This window comes from Alosa sapidissima, chromosome 7 (assembly GCF_018492685.1).
Source record: "Alosa sapidissima isolate fAloSap1 chromosome 7, fAloSap1.pri, whole genome shotgun sequence".
Taxonomy (NCBI): domain Eukaryota; kingdom Metazoa; phylum Chordata; class Actinopteri; order Clupeiformes; family Clupeidae; genus Alosa; species Alosa sapidissima.
In genome coordinates this window covers 35158223-35177397 of record NC_055963.1, presented here as the reverse complement: position 1 = coordinate 35177397, position 19175 = coordinate 35158223, and the positions used below count along the sequence as shown (strand labels likewise).

General features: G+C 42.6%; 1 protein-coding gene across 1 annotated transcript in view; it reads left to right on the top strand.

Moving 5' to 3' along the window:
• The window catches only part of LOC121714157 (forkhead-associated domain-containing protein 1-like), a 47430-nt gene extending 35454 nt beyond the window's left edge, over positions 1 to 11976 (top strand). The window contains exons 25-27 of the mRNA XM_042099361.1: positions 3262 to 3457; positions 9635 to 9709; positions 9849 to 11976. Of these exons, the coding sequence (XP_041955295.1) occupies positions 3262 to 3457; positions 9635 to 9709; positions 9849 to 10028 (451 nt within the window). The 3' untranslated portion in view covers positions 10029 to 11976. The remainder of the gene's footprint in view (positions 1 to 3261; positions 3458 to 9634; positions 9710 to 9848) is intronic.
• The last annotated feature ends 7199 nt before the right edge of the window (positions 11977 to 19175 follow it).

The following is a 19175-nucleotide window of genomic DNA, read 5'->3' as shown; positions in this document are numbered from 1 at the left end:
ATAGGAATTCCAAGTTGTGCAAACAAATGCTTACTTTGTGTAGTACACTTACACTAAGGAGAATTCCTATTTAACCTAACTTGGTCATTACAAGTAAAGTATATTACACAGGGTGTGCTAACTGATGTTACATTCTGCACTTCCAGAATGCCACTGCCCTGGCCCACATATTTGTAAAGATATCACATTAATACTTACTGAAATTCAATTTTAAATTACAAGTGACAGTGACAAATATACAAATATATATTCTGTTGGTGTGTAATTTATGTGGATGACTATCCAAAACACTCTAATGCTGTGGGTAGAACTTCAGCAACATGTTACATTGGTATTTTGATTTACTACACTCTGAAAGTACTGCACAATGAAGGGGAGACCTCACTATGTACCACCAATATGTGGCACACACCTGGGTTTGTCCAGCGGTTCAGGGAACCCCCTAATCTTTGATGTCCACAGTTAGTCAGGACTTTGTTTTACCACTTCATTCAAAGGCCTGATTTTGGCATTTCAGTGTATCCATGATGTTGTAAAGAGTGCATGTAATGGACAGCCACTAACACCACCATGTCTAATAGCAACATAAGTTTGCAAGGAGAGCACCCATAAAAATCCTAATCAAGCTCACAGTTAGCCTCAGTAACTTAGCAGAGACAGGGTACCTGTATGTATGGTTTCCAGCTACAGATCTGTGTCTGTCTATAACTGTCAGCACTAGTTCTACTCACAGGTTTGGTCTGTTTTGGATAATCATTGATGGGGTGATGTATCAATATAAATCACATATCAATTACACAACAACACAATATACAGCCTTTAGTGTCACTGTCACTTTGTTATTGTAACTTAAGATTGAATTTCAGGAAAGATTAATATGTGATCCCTTAAACAATATGTAGGCCGGGTCTGTGGTATTCTGGAAATGCATTTTTGTCATATCAGTTAGCTGAACTGTGACATTAGTTAGCACAACTTCAATACACCTTTTGTGTTAAATAAACATACAGTATACTTTACTTGTAATTGTAATGACCAAGTTAGTTGAAATAGCAATTCTGTGTACTGTACTGTAAGTGCACTACACTAAGTGAGCATTCGTTTGCACAACTTGACATTACAGACAAATCTGGAATGGGAATTGCATAGACAATCAGTTTGCATGCTTTTCTTAACAGGTTAACTAAGATTATAAACTAATTTTACAGTGTAGCACAAACTTCAGCAATTCGAGTATAGTTTACTTGACTGTTTACTTTTCTACCTCAAAATGAAGTAACACTCATTTTACGCAAGTAATCTCAACAAAAGACAAAACCTGAATTCTACTTACTATAACAAGTTGTGTGTTTAATGCTATCATATCTGACATATACTGTGAGGGTTCATTGTAAAACACTACCCTTAAATTATGTATATGAATTTCTTCGAATTTCATTGAATTGCAATTCTATTCTACATCCTGTTTTTGACCTTAATTCAAATTCAATTCAAATTCAAGAATTGAATTGGAATTTAGGAGTCATTCTCAATTAAATTCTGAATTGTGCACAAGCCTGCTCTGTATACATTCTCACACACACTCATTCGCCCACATTTCAACCTCCGTTATAAACACACGCACACACACACACACTAACACACACACACACACACACACACACACACACACACACACACAGTATTGTAGATTGCCTGCAGAGGGAAATACAGTATCTAAACTCAGGGCCAGATGTACTAATGCTTTTGCAAAAAGCAAAATAAAATATAAAATAATATTTTTTTAAAACCTTTATTTTACCAGGAAATGCTAACATATATTCTAAAAATATGTATATTCATATTAAATGTAAATTTAAATAGTAAAGTTATTGTGTGATTATTGTGTGACTAAAAGGCTAGTGGCGCTAGGCTGTGACGTTCAAGTGCAGTGCTGCTAAGCGCTAACGGTTAGAAGAACTGGTTAGAACCACAACATGGATCGGTGGATGGCAACAGGTTCTCTGAAGAGAAAAGAGGCAGATGTTAACTTTAGTTCTACTAATAATGAGGAGATTGACAGTGAGTCGGGCCAGATTCCTCATAAAGGTACAAAAAAAGGAGGGTGAAAAGAAAACTTATTCTCTTTCTCTGTCTCTCTCTCCCCCTTCTCTCTCTCTCTCTCGCTCTCAGACAGACAGATGTTCTTATTACTGTAACGTTATACATTTAATAATATATTGTTAAGAAAATACGTTGTTGAAATGAACTTGATTATGCCATCGGGCGCTTGAGTAAATAAATAAATTAATTAAATACGTGGCAGCCGTTGTGTGCAGTAAACTTTCTTTTAACAAGCCTGTTGTATCCGCCCTTTTACGAGTAGCCTATGTGTCAATTAATATTAATTTCTATACAAACCAAGACGGCGGATTCCTAAAGAAATGCAAACACCCACCCCATAAGTGTATTTAAATTAGCTATGTACAGTGACTCAAAGAGTCAAAACCGCTTGGAGCTCCAGTGGAATTTTTTATTTCACGACGAGAATTCAAACTCCGAGCACGGTTCCAATTTCTTGGGCAGTAAAAGCTCACGCTAAGAACCAACCCAGATTTTGTTCAAATCTACACACATATGGCTACTGAAAATGTAAGGTTAATTTATCAAATGCTATTTTGAAGTATTAAAAAACATTTTTGTTTTAGACATATTGGTGCTTTTACAATAGCCTACTGATGTGATGCCCAGTTATAGGCCTAGTTTTAGTGCTAGTAGGCCTATGAAGAGGTGCAGATTAATTCAGGCTGTGTATAGACATTTTATTAAGGGTATTATGAGGTGGTCCACGAAAATTCTTCATTACAAATAGTGGTCCACACACACAAAAAGTTTGAAAACCCCTGATGTATAGTATTATTTCATGATCACTAAACGTTTGATTCTTTTTAATGTTGTCATCACTTAACTTCATTCAACTGCGCTTGTATGTAGGCTCTGCCGTTCAGTTGTGGACCTTTGTAAGCGGTAGGGGGTGGAGAAAGGCCGAGAAAGGCGCAGTTTACACTATGGATTGAAAGTTTGATAAATACGATGTAAACTTGGGTATGACAGCGTTCGCTATCTGCTGTTTGTCCATGCCGCTGATAACACTACATTCGCAAATGTACGTATATCTGGCCCTCAGTGTGTACATAATAAAGAAAGGATTTAATTTTTTACTGTTTATCTCTCCTTTCCACACACACACACACACACACACACGCACACACACACACCCAGGGCGGGCCAGGCTGAAATGCAGCAGCTGAGATCTCGTCTGGAGAGCGTGTGTGTGGAGCTGCAGAAAGAACGTGAGGAGACCGCTCTGCTGAGAGAGGCGCTGGAGCACACACACACACACACACACACACGCCTGGAGCACACACACGCGCAGAGCAGACAGCGCAACGCAAAACAGTCCAGCGCACAACAAAAGGTATGGCGCGCACATACACACACACACACACGCCTGGAGCACACACACTAGCAGAGCAGACAGCGCAACACAAAACGGTCCAGCTCACAACAAAACGTATGACACACACACACACAGACACACACACACACACACACACATATGCACATACTCGCTTGGAGCACACAGCACACACTCTCAGAGCGGACAACACGCACAACGCCTCCACGCACCATCACACAACGCATCTTAACACAGTGTGTGTGTGCGTGTGTGTGTGTGTGTGTGTGTGTGTATGATGTCTGCAGTCTGGTGTCTGCTGCCTGAGGTGAATGTCTGGTGTTTGTCTGAGTTTGATTCTTACAACACTCATGAAGTAAGAAGACCCTGGAGCATTATCTACTTTTGTGTGTGTGTGTGTGTGTGTTGTTCAAGTGTTCGATCCAAACCTGTACACAACACACAAACAAAAAACTCACAGAAACACATCACATACATCACATACACACACACACACACACACACACACACACACACACACACACACACACACACCAACACACACACACAGGTTCTGGACTGTGGAGCCTATAAAGACAAGCATCCTGGCACTGATGACATATGTGAGATAGCTATAAGGTGTGTGTGTGTGTGGTGTGCAGGGGTGTAGTTGGCATATGTGAGATAGCTATAAGGTGTGTGTGTGTGTGTGTGTGTGTGTGTGTGTGTGTGTGTGTGTGTGTGTGTGTGGTGAGCAGGGGTGTAGTTGGCATATGTGAGATAGCTATAAGGTGTGTGTGTGTGTGTGTGTGTGGTGAGCAGGGGTGTAGTTGGCATATGTGAGATAGCTATAAGGTGTGTGTGTGTGTGGTGAGCAGGGGTGTAGTTGGCATATGTGAGATAGCTATAAGGTGTGTGTGTGTGTGGTGAGCAGGGGTGTAGTTGGCATATGTGAGATAGCTATAAGGTGTGTGTGTGTGTGTGTGTGTGTGTGTGTGTGTGTGTGGTGAGCAGGGGTGTAGTTGGCATATGTGAGATAGCTATAAGGTGTGTGTGTGTGTGTGGTGAGCAGGGGTGTAGTTGGCATATGTGAGATAGCTATAAGGTGTGTGTGTGTGTGTGTGTGTGTGTGGTGAGCAGGTGTGTAGTTGGCATATGTGAGATAGCTATAAGGTGTGTGTGTGGTGAGCAGGGGTGTAGTTGGCATATGTGAGATAGCTATAAGGTGTGTGTGTGTGTGTGTGTGTGGTGAGCAGGGGTGTAGTTGGCATATGTGAGATAGCTATACGGTGTGTGTGTGTGTGTGTGTGTGTGTGTGTGTGTGGTGAGCAGGGGTGTAGTTGGCATATGTGAGATAGCTATAAGGTGTGTGTGTGTGTGTGTGTGTGTGTGTGTGGTGAGCAGGGGTGTAGTTGGCATATGTGAGATAGCTATAAGGTGTGTGTGTGTGTGGTGAGCAGGGGTGTAGTTGGCATATGTGAGATAGCTATAAGGTGTGTGTGTGTGTGTGTGTGTGGTGAGCAGGGGTGTAGTTGGCATATGTGAGATAGCTATAAGGTGTGTGTGTGTGGTGAGCAGGGGTGTAGTTGGCATATGTGAGATAGCTATAAGGTGTGTGTGTGTGTGTGTGTGTGTGTGTGTGTGTGGTGAGCAGGGGTGTAGTTGGCGTGGGACGCCGTCCCCCCACTTCTTGGAGCATTGTTTTGACCATTTTAATAGGCATCTATTAATATAATGAACATGGTTACAAGTGATAACAACAAGTGCATACATCACGCAAACGTCTTCAATTAGGCCTCTTTGTCATAAAAATTTGTTACAAGAATGACCGTCATGCTGTAGCACTCCACCATAGTATAAAGGCATTAGAAAACTATACAGCTCATCGATCCGCGTTACCCAAAAGTAGCTAGAAAGTGGCTAGAAAACCATAGATTATACAACTGCCTGTATCCGAATCTAGCAAGCATCTTCATGGCCCACTGTTGCGATTCCTTCGATTGTGTTTTGCAGAAAGCAGGTAGGCTAGTCTAGTGGTCAAAATGACATCATAACATACATAAGCATGTGTGAGTAATACGTTACGAATATTTTTATCGAGGGAGTGCCGCCACATGTGATGTGTTTAGGGATTAAATATCAAAAATGGTATTAGGCCTATTTGTAATGGAAATGACTGATGCATAGGAAACCAATATAAAGCTATTTAACCATAAGCAATGACCCAACGGTGAACCTGCGCACGAAACAACTTTAGGAAAAACTTAGATTGGAGCAGCTACTTTCATTCAGACAAAAAGGCAGCAGTAACTGCCACTTGCCTGCCTAATGTATTTCTTTCTTTTTTTTTATTTCTTTTTTTATTTTATTGACTGTGCACCTCTGCATTTCAATCATAAGCAATGACATTGATATGACACCCCCTCAAATAGAGCTACACACAGCGTATTAAATGTGTGTGAATCCTGCTTGTGCTATTCTTATTGCCATGGTTTACGTGTGGTAATGAATGAAGCCATGCCACATGTTATGCATAAATGAGATTAGACTACGCTAGATTAAGCTACTCTACATTATGGTTTGTCTGTTTATTGTATGATGCAACAAAATGAAAAGCTACAGGACCGATGTTCATAAACTTTGGTGGTAAAGTGTAGTTTGGGTGAAGACATTACATTTTAAAGCTAATCCAAGTCATGGAATGGATTTGTGAATTTGGTTTCACGTTCAGGAAAGCTGGTCACAATTTGGCCTTGGCCTTACACACTGATGTACGTGGAGGTGAGAATGTGACAGTTTTTGCAATGACGTCATTAAAATATCGTCCACCCACTTTAAAAATCCCCACTACACCACTGGGTTCAACATGACTTAATTTAAAAAATGTGTTTTGGATTGTACCCACTTAAATCGCCCTGGTGGTGAGAGAGATCACAACAGAGCAGTGGCTATTGAAGTGGGAACTATGCACTGGTGTCATGCATGATGTGCTGATCATAATAAAGGCGTCATATAAGTATAATCATTCATCACACTGTGTGTGTGTGTGGAAGGAGAGAGAGAATGTGCTTGTGCTTGTAGCTCTACTTCCCCTTTTATGAATGAGAAATTATATCATGAGCGAGAATTAAACAGACGGTGTGTTGAATACACTCTCACACACACACACACACACATCAGATGACTTTTTCAGGTGAAATCTCTTTTTCCTCTCAGTCAAATTTAGCTGAAACACTCATGAACCTGACATAAGACAGCGGAATAAGACAAGTGAGACTTGTGTGTGTGTGTGCATCTGTGTGCGTGAGAGAGTGGAAGACAGACATATACATTAGAGGGTGACTAGTGTGTGTGTGTGTTTTATGATCCTTGCTGATAAGTAAACTGGACACACTGTTGCTGCTGTAAAGCAGGTTGTTCGCACACACAGCCCCAAGGCTGAGAGTTTGATGAGTTTGGGAAGGAGGGTTTTATCTCCACTTTAGTAGCCTCTTGGATCTCCTTAATCAGGTGTGTGTGTGTGAGAGAGTCTGATGGGTGATGTGAGGTGTGTGTGTGCTCACCACCCATCCACCCCCCACACACACACACACTCGTTGGGGGCAGAGAGGCAGTTGAAGTAAACATGGAGATTAAGCTCTAATGCTTATTTAAATATTACTTCCCTGCTAACTCGGATAAGAGTGTGGGTATGTGATTGATCGTGTGTGTGTTTGTGTCATATGTAAGCTGTGTGTGTGACTCATATGTATGTAAGCCTTATCCTCACTTATGATGTTATTAAGTTGTGCTCTGTCATCACTCCTAGAGGAACAACTCAGATCTAAGCATTTACTATTTTAATCTCATAACACAGGATTAGAGATTGGAGAAGAATTGATGTTACGTCATTTCTATGTTTGTGAGTGTGTAAACTATGCTATGTAAATGTAAATCAGGTTTCTAGGCCAAGTATACTTGCGTATACAAGGAATTTGGTCTCTGCATTTATCCCATCTGTGAATTAGTGAACACACAGAGCACACAGTGAACATACAGTGAGGTAAAGCACACACTAACCCGGAGCAGTGAGCTGCCTGCTACAGTGGCGCTCACTGAGCAGTGAGGGATCAGGTGCCTTGCTCAAGGGCACTTCAGCCGCTGATGCCACTGGTCGGGGATCGAACCGGCAACCTCTGGTTCCAAGCCCGAAGCCCTAACCAGTAGGCCACGACTGCCCCTATGTATATGCATATGTGAACCTGCAAGGCGAAACCAGTCGCATTGGTAACATTTACAAAATTAAGTTATTGTGCTCACATGAACGGCCATAAACTAAGTTTTCCAACGATATGTATATCGAGGGTATTACAACAAGTATCGCTAAGATAACCTCATCCAAAGTTGGCATGGTTCTCCTGTTACGATACGCCAGAAGAGTAGAAAATCACCTTTTTAAGTAAATTGTCACGTGCGACAGTGTGAGGACACAGCTATTATTAGCCTTATGGTAGCGTGACTTTGAAGCGGATGACTGACTATGTGCAGTTTCATCAACCAGTGAGTGTCTTTTTCTGCCCCCTAGTTAATACCTGGGACGGTCATAAGGTGTCACTATAGAATATAATTAATGTATTTCGGGGGAAGTAAGGGGAGAGGAAGTTCTGTGTACACAGATTGTGTATAGGCCTACTTTTAAAATGTGCTACGTCAATGGAAAACTTCTCCTGGGGCCGTATTCACAAAGCCTTTTATCTTACCACTAGGAGTACTCCTAAATCGCACTAAAAGATTTTAGCTAGGAGTTTTCTCTTAAAAGTTATTCACAAAGCCTTTCAGACCTACTCTTAGTAAGGAAAAATGACAACTCCTAAACTAAGAGTGAGTCTTCGTTGCTATGGATGACGTCATTACTCATGCACGAGCTTGACTGAAGTGACCATCTTGATTGGCTGATGATTGAACGCGGGAATGATTCCAAACACCTCCCTTACGATGATGAGTGACAGATGACAGGTCTGAGAATGCGTGCGCTACACAAGTAGTGCGAAGGACGGAAGATGATGAATAACTGAATAAAAAGGCCTAGCCTAAATGAATAAAGAGTAAGGGAAAACAAATAGCCTATAGCCTAATGAAACCTAGGCCTACGGATTGATGCAGTATCTTTGCAACATTATTAAATAAATCAGTCACCATAGGCTATGCCTACGTTTGCAAAGAGGAAACCATTTTAATTTGATTCACAATGAAACGTTATATTTAATTTACATGTTAACAATGAGTAGTTTTGGTTGTTGTTGGTGGCGTTATTGCATCCCTTTTATGAATGCAAAATTGTTCCCTCGCGATTGGAAGCTCTTGTTGCCGCATAGGCGACACATTTCAAAACATCGCAACGTGAAATGCCACAAAAAGCTGTTTGTGAATAGGTCTTAGTGAGTTAGGAGTCCTCTCGACTTCTTTTAAGCTGTCCCAGACTTAGGTGCTACTTTTAGGTCTAAAATGCTTCGTGAATTACTTTTAGTGAAAAAAAAAATAGGAGTCCTAAAGTTAGGAGTGACACGCCCATTATTTATAGGAGTTGCTCCTAAATTCCCACTTAGGAGCTACTTTTAGCCTTAAAATTCTTTGTGAATACGCCCCCTGGTCCCTAAAATGACGGCAGGATATTTCTAAAAGTTCGTGCTTTTGACCGTTCGTGCCCTGAAAGGAAAGTCTTTCACATTCATATTCGGTTACATCTGCCAAGAACGATAGGGAGCTGACACATTGAGTTATGAGTAATGAGTAAATTTGAGCTCTACCGTAAAACCTTATAGCGGCGTGGACAAAGGGAATGACTGCTAATGTGTTGAATCTTCACCTAAATAAAGTCAGAGTTTAACAGTCAAAACGTATGTGAACGTATGTGTATTAACTGTGAAATTTGTTCAGTGTATGAAAGTGTAGACTGTATACTGTCGAATTATGTGAAAACATGAAATTCAACATTTTTAACCCGTACGTTTGTTTATCATGGATTTTCTCAAAATAGCACTGTTTCGCCTTGCAGGGTCACATATATGTATGCAGGTGTGTGGCCTGAATACTTGTTGTAATTGTTAAATTATTCACTTCACATATCAGCTACACCATCTAATGCAAGGTGTGTGTGCCTTTGTTTGTGTGTGTGTGTGATGTGTCTCATGTCACATGTCATCTCTCTCTGTATCTCAGGTAGTGTTTGTTGGCAGACAGGAGAGAAGGAGAGTACCACACAACTGTGGGCAGAAAGCAGAGCACGAGGAGAGGGTGAGAAATACACAGCTGTGTGTGTGTGTGTGTGTGTGTGTGTGTGTGTGTGTGTGTGTAAGTAAAGTAAAATAAAGTATATGTATATAAAATGTGTGTGTGTGTGTGTGTGTGTGTGTGTGTGTGTGTGTGTGTGTAGTTGTCTATAGAGCGCAGCAGTCTCCAGGAGAAGCTGAGGAAGAGAGACTATGAGGTGGAGACACTCAAGAAGCACCTGCGAGAGAGAGAGGAGGAGCTTACACATGTGACATCACAACTCACCTGTATGACATCACAGACACCCCCACCTGAGGCCACACCCACAGAAACAGATCACTGAAGAGGCGGACGATAGGGTGTGTGTGTATGTGTGTGTGCGTTAGAGGGTGACAATTTTTTGGGACTCCCGCGGGTCACGGTATTCCCGCGGGAGTCCTGCGGTACGGGAGTCAATTTCACTGTTGGTAACGTGATGGGGACGGGACGGGCAGAAGTGGACGGGAGGGGAACGGAGGAGATGAAATTACAACATGCGGTGAGTGCACCCAAAGATTGCAAGGCATTTCTAGAAAAGAGAACCACTTACAACTCACAATACGTTTGTTGATAGGCTACTCTGCGGCTAGCAGTAGCCAATCAGAGCAATACAAAGCAGCTGCCCTGTTCATAAGCCAATCAATCAGCGTCAGCGACTACACCTAAAACTGAAGGTGTTTTCTATTGCCATATCAACGTGAGCTAATTGCTAACGTTATATGAGATGCTAGTTTTTGTAACGGCAGGAATAAACACACATGGTAACAAAATCAATCTAAACATGTGTAGCTTTACTCAACACATTAAAACTAAGGTACAGTGTAATTGTCAAGTTGTATGGCTCACTGGGTTCAAAGTCGATCTTAATAACCCTCGTCACCTCGACTAGCCTATGTGGTGGTTGTTATGGGAAACTTGCTAATAAATGGCAATAAAGCTTAACTGTAGTGAAGTTCGCAAGATTGGAAAGAGGAAATAGCGTTTACATTTCTATTTAAATTATAGCCTTTCTAATGCACTTTTGTGCGTTTTAAATCCGAAATAAGATGGAATGTGAGGAGACTGTAATTAACTTTAAAGAGGCCTATCTACAATTGAAACTATCTGTAGCCTATGACGCAAATAAGCCTCATGTCCGGTCAATGTCTGCTTTAGCCTATTGTTGACAGCAGGGTTTTTTTTACGATTTAAAATGATACTTTCTAGATTTTAATGGGCCATGTTGAAGAGCTGATGTCCGTTATTGTTAATGCAAATATACACTGATTCATGTCCCTTGCATTTTGCAACTGTGAGGTCCATGGTAGGCGCCTGAGAAATATTGTTTCATTTTGCGAGTGATATCCACGTTCTGGCGGTGTTCTAAATGTGCACAGAAGGAGTTCCTAAGCTATATAAGGTATAAGCTAGGCCTATTACACAACATAAATTGTCACTATGCTGGCGACCCAAATAAAATCTATACGACCCACCCTTTGGGAGCCAATGCTTTAGACAACATGGGGAAGGAAACGGGAGTGGGACGGGATTCGGGAGCCTTCCTCTCGGGATTTTGCAGGACAGGATTTTTTTTGGGGGGGCAGTCACGTGATCGGGATATGACGGGAGGATTTGTGTGGGCTCGGGATGGGACAGGAGTGAAAATTGATTCCCGTGTCACCCTCTAGTGTGCATGTGTGTGCAGGGCCAGTAAGGGACACTTAATTTTACTGAGAACTGATAAGTTCTAGTGTGTGTGTGTGTGTGTATGTGGGGGGGAGGTTACGATATGTCTGGTCAGAAATATTAATGTGCTATAGGCCTGCAGTGCATACTAAGGTTTGGATACAGCAGCCTGGTCCAGCTGGTAAGAAGTGTCCGTAACAGGTGACCCAGACTATCTGTGAGGCAGGCAGGTAATGGGTGCGACCACTACACCTTCAGTGTGTTAAAGCAGGACCCGTGGTGTGTGTTGAGTGTTAGTGGTTGGCAGTGTCCTTCAGCCACCGCTTGCTGTTGATGAATCCCTGCATCTCATCGTTGTTGTCTAATCCATAGCTAGGGAAGATGGCTTCTACCACATCATCCCAGCGATGACCAGCCCTGCAAACGTGCCCTGGCTCTCCCGGTCCCCTGCGCACGTTCTCAAATGGCTCAACACGCCACTGAAGTCATTGCACAGTATAGCATAGTACCCCCTGCTCACTTTTACACTGTTTTATGTTCCAGGGCTTTTGAGATCTGATTGTATTACCCTACAATAAAATGATCTGATGGCATTACCCTACAGTAAAATCAATGAGTATTTCTACATGTCTGCCCAGCACACACGAGAGTTTGTGTGTGTGTGTGTGTGTGTGTGTGTGTGTGTGTGTGTGTGTGTGTGCGTGCCTGCGTGTGTGCTTGTGTTTGTCTTTGTCTTTATGTGTGTGTGTGTGTGTCACACCAGGACTGTACCATTTGAGGACTGAGGAGGAGCCGTTCTGTGTTGGTGTGTGGGACACAGTGAGGTAGGGGCTGAGTGCTTGTGTTCTGTGTTGATGGGACACAGTGAGGTAGGGGCTTCGACCACACAGCCCAGGCTGCTGAAGTGCCACAAGAGCGCAGCCAGGGACTTTCACAAACAGTGTTCAGACCGGCCACAACATGTTAACGGCCCGCAGGGAATGCTCCTGAACTCCCCGATTAACCACTCTGGCTGTGTGTGTGTGTGTACGTGTAATGTGTATGTACGAGAGAGTTTGTCAGCATCATCAACATATCAGCTAAAACACCACAATCACACAAACACATGCACAGCTATGCACACACACATACACACACACACATGCCGTCATCACCAAGACAGCGGCTCAGCAGCTACATTTGCACATGACTCACATCTGTTCTGGGGGTCAATGTCTCTCTCTGCATCAGTCACACACACACATGCATGCACTCACACACACACACACACACACTGTGTTACTCGAGACAGACCAACTGGAGACAGCTACCTGACTGTCCAGCTGTCTCTTTGTAAATGGCTTTAGGTCAGGGAGCGGTCACTTCTGAATGTTGTGCACTTATACACACACACACACAGTCTTAGACGCTCCTTTTCTTTGCTCTTAAACACACTGCATTGTATGGAGGTCCATGTTAATGTGACCAACCCACAGATTCCTTTGGATTTGACTGATTTGTTGAGGTGCAGTTGTGTTGTTTATTATACAGATTCATTCAGTCGGTGTGTGTGTATGTGTGTGTGTCTGTTAGGAATATGTGGATGAAAACCCTCATCAGACATGTTGTTTGAAACATGCCATGCTACACACACTGGCCTGCACCTGACCTAGTGATGGACGTACTCATGAACTGATTAGGATTGGGTCTCAAACACATCTGGGACGTGTGTGTGTGTGTAAGGTGATATAACTCCTTCACCATTCTGAAGGGAGACGTATTAGTCTCCATCACAGAAAAAAAAACCCCACACACAAATAGACACATTGTCTTAGCTCACACACCACCTTACACTATCTCCCTGTGTCACATACACAACCAACACTAACTATTAACACCATGATACTGTACGTGCATCAGATAGTTGTGTTCACTTTGTCTGTGTATATTGTATCTGTCCCTATCAAATTAACTTTATGAAAAAGAAGAAGGTTCTCTCTCTCTCTCACACACACACACACACACACACACTTATATACACACAAAAACACACCCAAACACATATACACTTATATGCACAAACACACACATGTATACACACAAACACACATACACACACTTGTACATGCAAACACACATAAACACACACACACATCCACAATGTTGCTGGTTGTTGTTCTGGAACGTCATCACAGAGTGGCCTCAGTGAACCATGACTCAGCATTTAGAAATCCAGAAAAATGGACCAAGGTCACCCAGCACCACAACAAGAGTCTGTGTGTGTGTATGAGAGAGAGAGAGATTGTGTGTATGTGTACTTGTGTGTGTGAGAGAGAGATTCTGTGTGTGTTTTAAAGCAACTGGTATACCACGGCTCAGCATTGCTCCTAATAGCCTTCTGCCTAGATCAGTCTGATAATGTGTGTGTGTGTGTTGTGTAGATCAGTCTGATCATGTGTGTGTTGTGGAGATCAGTTTGATCATGTGTGTGTGTGTGTTGTGGAGATCAGTTTGATCATGTGTGTGTGTTGTGGAGATCAGTCTGATAATGTGTGTGTGTTGTGTAGATCAGTTTGATCATGTGTGTGTGTTGTGGAGATCAGTCTGATAATGTGCATGTGTGTAGCCTGGCGAGCCAGACCCACATTAAAATATAGGGTCTGGGCACTCACCGTTCGTAGTGCTCAGTCCGAGGGGCGGGATAATCAGTTGTCTTTAAAATTCCCTCTGCACGCAATAGGACGCAATAGGATATTTGTTTTCAAGTAGCAGGGAATTCAAGCCAAACCGTTGCAACTCTGCCATCAATCATTATGTTAAGCCCACCAAACGACTCTATACACGATTTCAATGTCCTGATTAAGTTTCGATTTCTGGAGCTCACAAGCCAACGGAGAGTTGCTAGACTAGCCCTGGCAGCCGCTAGGGGCGCGTCTAGATTTCTAGGCTAGCATGTGTGTGTTGTGGAGATCAGTTTGATCATGTGTGTGTGAGTGTGTGTGAGTCTGCTTTTCGTTGTTTGCACTGCTTGCACTGTGACTGCATTGCATTGTTTGCACTGTGACTGTTTTTCGTTGTTTGTAAAGCAATGACAAATAAACTATTCTATTCTATGTGTGTGTCGTGGAGATCAGTTTGATCATGTGTGTGTTGTGGAGATCAGTCTGATAATGTTTGTGTGTGTGTGTGAATGTGTTGTGTTGTGGAGATCAGTCTGATAATGTGTATGTGTGTTGTGTAGATGAGTTTGATAATGTGGCTTTTTGCCTCTGAGGATTCGATGTTCAAAGACAGATCTAATAGTGTTCACTTCATTATGTAAACAGCGCTCATCATCGCCTGTCACCGCCCTCTAACGCTATTTGCGGCCCTTACAGCTGAACGGTATAATTCAACCACAAGGGCAGTTCAATGGAGTTGACTGATGGCAACATTAAAAAGAATCAAAAGTTTAATGATCATACATGATAACTAGATGTACCGCATAGTAGTACAAAATATGACCATCGCTCAGTCCTGTTCATCGCTTGTCAATTTGTCTCCATCCCCTACTCTTGAAACTTTTGTGTATGCTTGTATGTGCATGCCTGTGTGTGTGCGTGCATGTATGTGAGTGTGTTTGTATGTGTGTGTATTTGTGTCTGTGCGTGTGGATGTGTGTGAGTGTGTGCACGTGTGTGTTTATACAGTTAGGAACAAAAGTATTAATACCCCTAGTGAATATTGATTTTCTCTTGACCAATATGTTTGTTCTGACTGAAAATGACACTGCCACATGCCAAAAAAAGGCACAAAGGCCTCATGTCAGGGCACCAAGGCCAAAGTTAACTATTAGTAGTAGGCTATAAAAATTATCAAAGTTGTATTTAGCCTATTCACTCTGAAATTCAAAACTGGATTACTCTGGAACGGCTAACTGTACAGGGGACTGCTTTACACCTTTGTGTTCGGTAAGGTCTCCTGTTTATTCTGATATATGGGTTGTCGTGTTAAAAGAAGGGTTCGTAAAGTATTCCACCGAGATGAATGGGTATGGAGATCATGGGACGCAACACCTTCAGTAGAATGTATGATTAAATTGAATTATATTATTTACTTTTCTCGCGAACCGTTCAACACAGCAATTATCGGCTAACATCGTTTAAAAGCTGAGAAAAAGCTCTTTCATGTGATACGTGTGATGTCTGTGTGATGAATAGGCTACTTCGCGAGTAGTTCAACTGAGAATTGGTGAATTTGGACGCACTTTCTTTCTTGCGCTGCCACTTTCTCCACTGCGTAAATGACTAAATTAATTTGCGCTGTGAATGCTAAGATTATTTTGACAGGCCACAGGCTAAATAAAAATCGCGATTAGTAGGACGCAAAGCAGAATATTGAAAGAAGGGGGCACCAAGGCCACCGTGGCCTGTAAACCTCTGATTTTCAAAGGGGCCTCACGGCCAACGCAAGGGGCTACGACGGCCATGGCTCGCTGTGAAATTCCTACCCTAGCCTTCAGTCATTACAGTGGAATAAGTGTGTGTGTGTGTACTCTGAGAATGGGCCTTCAGTCATTACAGTGGAATAAGTGTGTGTGTGTGTACTCTGAGAATGGGCCTTCAGTCATTACAGTAGAATAAGTGTGTGTGTGTGTGTGTGTGTACTCTGAGAATGGGCCTTCAGTCATTACAGTGGAATAAGTGTGTGTGTGTGTGTGTGTACTCTGAGAATGGGCCTTCAGTCATTACAGTGGAATAAGTGTGTGTGTGTGTGTGTGTGTACTCTGAGAATGGGCCTTCAGTCATTACAGTGGAATAAGTGTGTGTGTGTGTGTGTGTGTACTCTGAGAATGGGCCTTCAGTCATTACAGTGGAATAAGTGTGTGTGTGTACTCTGAGAATGGGCCTTCAGTCATTACAGTGGAATAAGTGTGTGTGTGTACTCTGAGAATGGGCCTTCAGTCATTACAGTGGAATAAGTGTGTGTGTACTCTGAGAATGGGCCTTCAGTCATTACAGTGAAATAAGTGTGTGTGTGTGTGTGTGTGTGTGTACTCTGAGAATGGGCCTTCAGTCATTACAGTGGAATAAGTGTGTGTGTGTGTGTGTGTACTCTGAGAATGGGCCTTCAGTCATTACAGTGGAGTAAGTGTGTGTGTGTACTCTGAGCATGGGCCTTCAGTCATTACAGTGGAATAAGTGTGTGTGTGTACTCTGAGAATGGGCCTTCAGTCATTACAGTGGAATAAGTGTGTGTGTGTACTCGGAGAATGGGCCTTCCGTCATTACAGTGGAATAAGTGTGTGTGTGTGTGTGTGTGTGTACTCTGAGAATGGGCCTTCAGTCATTACAGTGGAATAAGTGTGTGTGTGTACTCTGAGAATGGGCCTTCAGTCATTACAGTGGAATAAGTGTGTGTGTGTGAGTGTGTGTGTACTCTGAGAATGGGCCTTCAGTCATTACAGTGGAATAAGTGTGTGTGTGTGTGTGTGTTTGTGTTTAATCTGAGAATGGGCCTTCTGTCATTACCGTGGAATAAGTGTTGGAATAAAGGCACTTTGAGTTTCTGATGTTGGACAGTATATGTGCATGTATATGTGTGTGTATGCATGTGTGTGTGTGTGCGTGCGTGTACATATGTGTGTGTGTGTACTCTGGAGTGAGTGTTTACAACATTCCATCGTAGAGCCACAAGGCACTGGGGCTATTCTGGGCAGGACTGAAGATCTGTGTGTGTGTGTGTGTGTGTGTTTAGTGGACAGGAGGGCAGGAGGGGATGTGATGGAATGTTTGTGTGTGGGGGGTGGGGGGGGGCTATATATATTTCGGAGGATAATTTTTCAGTGTGTGTGCATGTGTATGCTGGACACAGCCAATGATCCATGAAGGCTAGATTTTGTTCCAATCCCTCCACACACACACACACACACACACACACACACACATTTTCACTCTCACCCTCTGCACTTCTTTGTTCCATGTGTGAGAGAGAGAGAAGCAGAGTACATATGGGTCAAGTGAGAGAGAGAGGTAGGGTTTGTTTGTGTGTGTGTGTGTGTATACAGTATGTGTGTGTGAGAGAGTGTGTGTTTGTGTGTGTCTGTGTGTGTGAGAGAGTGTGTGTATGTGCATAGCTGCTCGCCTGGGGGCACTGCAGTGTGTAATCTGAATGGAACAGGCAGAGAAGCTGCTTCATCCACCAGGACACTCTCTCACACACACATCATACACATGTGTGTGTGTGTGTGTGTTCCCTGGCTGTGTGTGTGTTTTGATTTGAGAGAGAGAAAGAACAGGAAGGGGAAGAGAGAGGGATGACGGGGGTATTTAGAGATGACGGGAGCATTTAGAGGTGAGGGGGGTATTTAGAGATGACAGGGGCATTTAGAGGTGAGGGGGGTATTTAGAGATGATGGTGGTATTTAGAGATGACGGGAGCATTTAGAGGTGAGGGGGGCATTTAGAGGTAAGGGAGTATTTAGAGATGATGGGGGTATTTAGAGATGACGGGCATTTAGAGATGAGGGGGGTATTTAGAGGTAAGGGGTATTTAGAGATGACGGGGGCATTTATAGGTGAGGGGGGTATTTAGAGATGACAGGGGTATTTTTTAGGGTTTCCTCGACATTTATCAAGAAGCTGCTGTTCTTTCGAGTCTGTGCAGATGGAGGAGTGGTTCTACTGGGTTCCACTGGGTTCCACTGGGGTCTATGTTTTCAAATGGTCTGTGGCCTGTGATCTCTCTATTAATGAGCTTTCAATTTTGATATGTATTCCTGTCCTCTACCCCCCATCCTCTCCACCCCTCAACCCCTCTCTCTCCTCCTCTCCTTTCTTCCTCTCCTCTCCCCCCCTCTCTCTCCTCCTCTCCTCTCTGACCTAGATCCAGTCAGGCAGATTCTGCTCCACATCTCTTCTTCAGGCAAATCACTCATTCACAGAACAGATTGCAAACTAGGCCTGCATGACCCTCTCTCTCACACACACACTCTCTCACACTCCCTCTTTCTCCCTCTCCCTCCCTCTCTCTCTCTCCATCTTTCCGTAAGCTCCGTCTCAGACATGCCCACCATGCAAGCACAGCATGCCTTATCAAACCAACAGCTGTCTGGCATTTCTACTGTTTGGATATTTTACATGTATTCATTTTCATTCATTTTTTTAGCAGACACTTTTTCATTTTGACTGATCCAGGCAGATTTTATACATCTCAAACAATGAATAACTGGTCAGCGTCTACACACTTAATGAAATAATCAACCTGGTCTCATTAGCGAAACATTCCCCTACCTATCTAAGCCATACAGTATGTATTATATAAAGCTCTTGGCATGCTGTGTGCATGTTTTATGCACACCCTTTGTCATTTTATTTCAATTTTATTTCATCCCCCTTTTTATTTCTTTATTTTCAAAGCATTGTTGTTGTGTGTTTGCCTTGTTCAAACTTGTAATCAATAAAAACCTTAACAATCCACTCATCACAGAGCACAGACCTGGATACAAGAGAGAGGCAGATGCGAGAGAACTTTAATATCACTCAAAGTCAAAGTCAAAGTCAAAGTCAGCTTTATTGTCAATTTCTTCACATGTTCCAGACATAGAAAGAGATCGAAATTACGTTTCTCACTATCCCACGGTGAAGACAAGACATATTTTACCAATTTAAGTCCACAGACAAACATAACATTCAAGTAAACAAAAAAGTAAGTAAATAAGTAAATAAGAGGGCACATATAATAATGAAAAAAAATAAGAGCAGCAAAATTTGGTTGAAATTGTGCATAGACAGTCAATAAAATACTAGTGCAAAGTCAGGCCAATAAA